This window comes from Egretta garzetta, unplaced genomic scaffold, assembly GCF_000687185.1.
Source record: "Egretta garzetta isolate BGI_Z169 unplaced genomic scaffold, ASM68718v1 scaffold390, whole genome shotgun sequence".
NCBI classification, from domain to species: Eukaryota; Metazoa; Chordata; class Aves; order Pelecaniformes; family Ardeidae; genus Egretta; species Egretta garzetta.
In genome coordinates this window covers 393,832-394,439 of record NW_009258382.1, presented here as the reverse complement: position 1 = coordinate 394,439, position 608 = coordinate 393,832, and the positions used below count along the sequence as shown (strand labels likewise).

Genomic DNA, 608 nt, shown 5'->3' with positions numbered 1-608 from the left:
TTTCCAAGCCCTGCTTGGGGCAACAAAGGGAGCAGCCAGGCTGCGGAGGACCCGTGGAGACGTGAACGCTCACCATGAAGAGTTTCTGCAGCATCCACCCGTGGTATTTCTTCAGTGCGATCTCGTAAGCCTTCATGGCGTTCACTCGGATGAGGTTCGGATGCTCCTCGTCCCGCTCACCATCAGAGAGGCTCTGCAGCAACACCAGAATGAACTTCAAGCCCCTGTGAGAAGAGCGGAGATGTCAGGGTAAGGAAGGGGATGCTGCCTCCTGGCCTCCAGCAAGGCACCCTCCAAACCCGACGCACCCAGGCCACCCCAAAAAACCCGCAGCCCCGGTAGCCCACAGGGCTGATGCATGCCCCCGCGCGTTCCTGCTCGTGCATTAAGAAGAGCGTGGCCAGCAGGGTGAGGGAGCTTCTCCTCCCCCTCTATTCTGCCCTGGTGAGACCCCACCTGGAGCTCTGTGTCCAGTTCTGGGCTCCCCAGTTCAAGAAAGATGAGGAACTCTGGGAGAGAGTCCAGAGGAGGGCAACAAGGATGATGGGGGGACTGGAGCATCTCCCCTACAAGGAAAGGCTGAGGGAGCTGGGCTTGTTCAGCCTGGA

The 608-nt window shown here is 59.5% G+C and overlaps 1 protein-coding gene across 1 annotated transcript in view; it reads right to left on the bottom strand.

Annotated features, from left to right (window-relative positions):
• The window catches only part of LOC104128371 (glycolipid transfer protein), a 5,965-nt gene that overhangs the window by 859 nt on the left and 4,498 nt on the right, over positions 1-608 (bottom strand). The window contains exon 5 of the mRNA XM_035896676.1: positions 34-224. Within this exon, the coding sequence (XP_035752569.1) occupies positions 34-224 (191 nt within the window). The remainder of the gene's footprint in view (positions 1-33; positions 225-608) is intronic.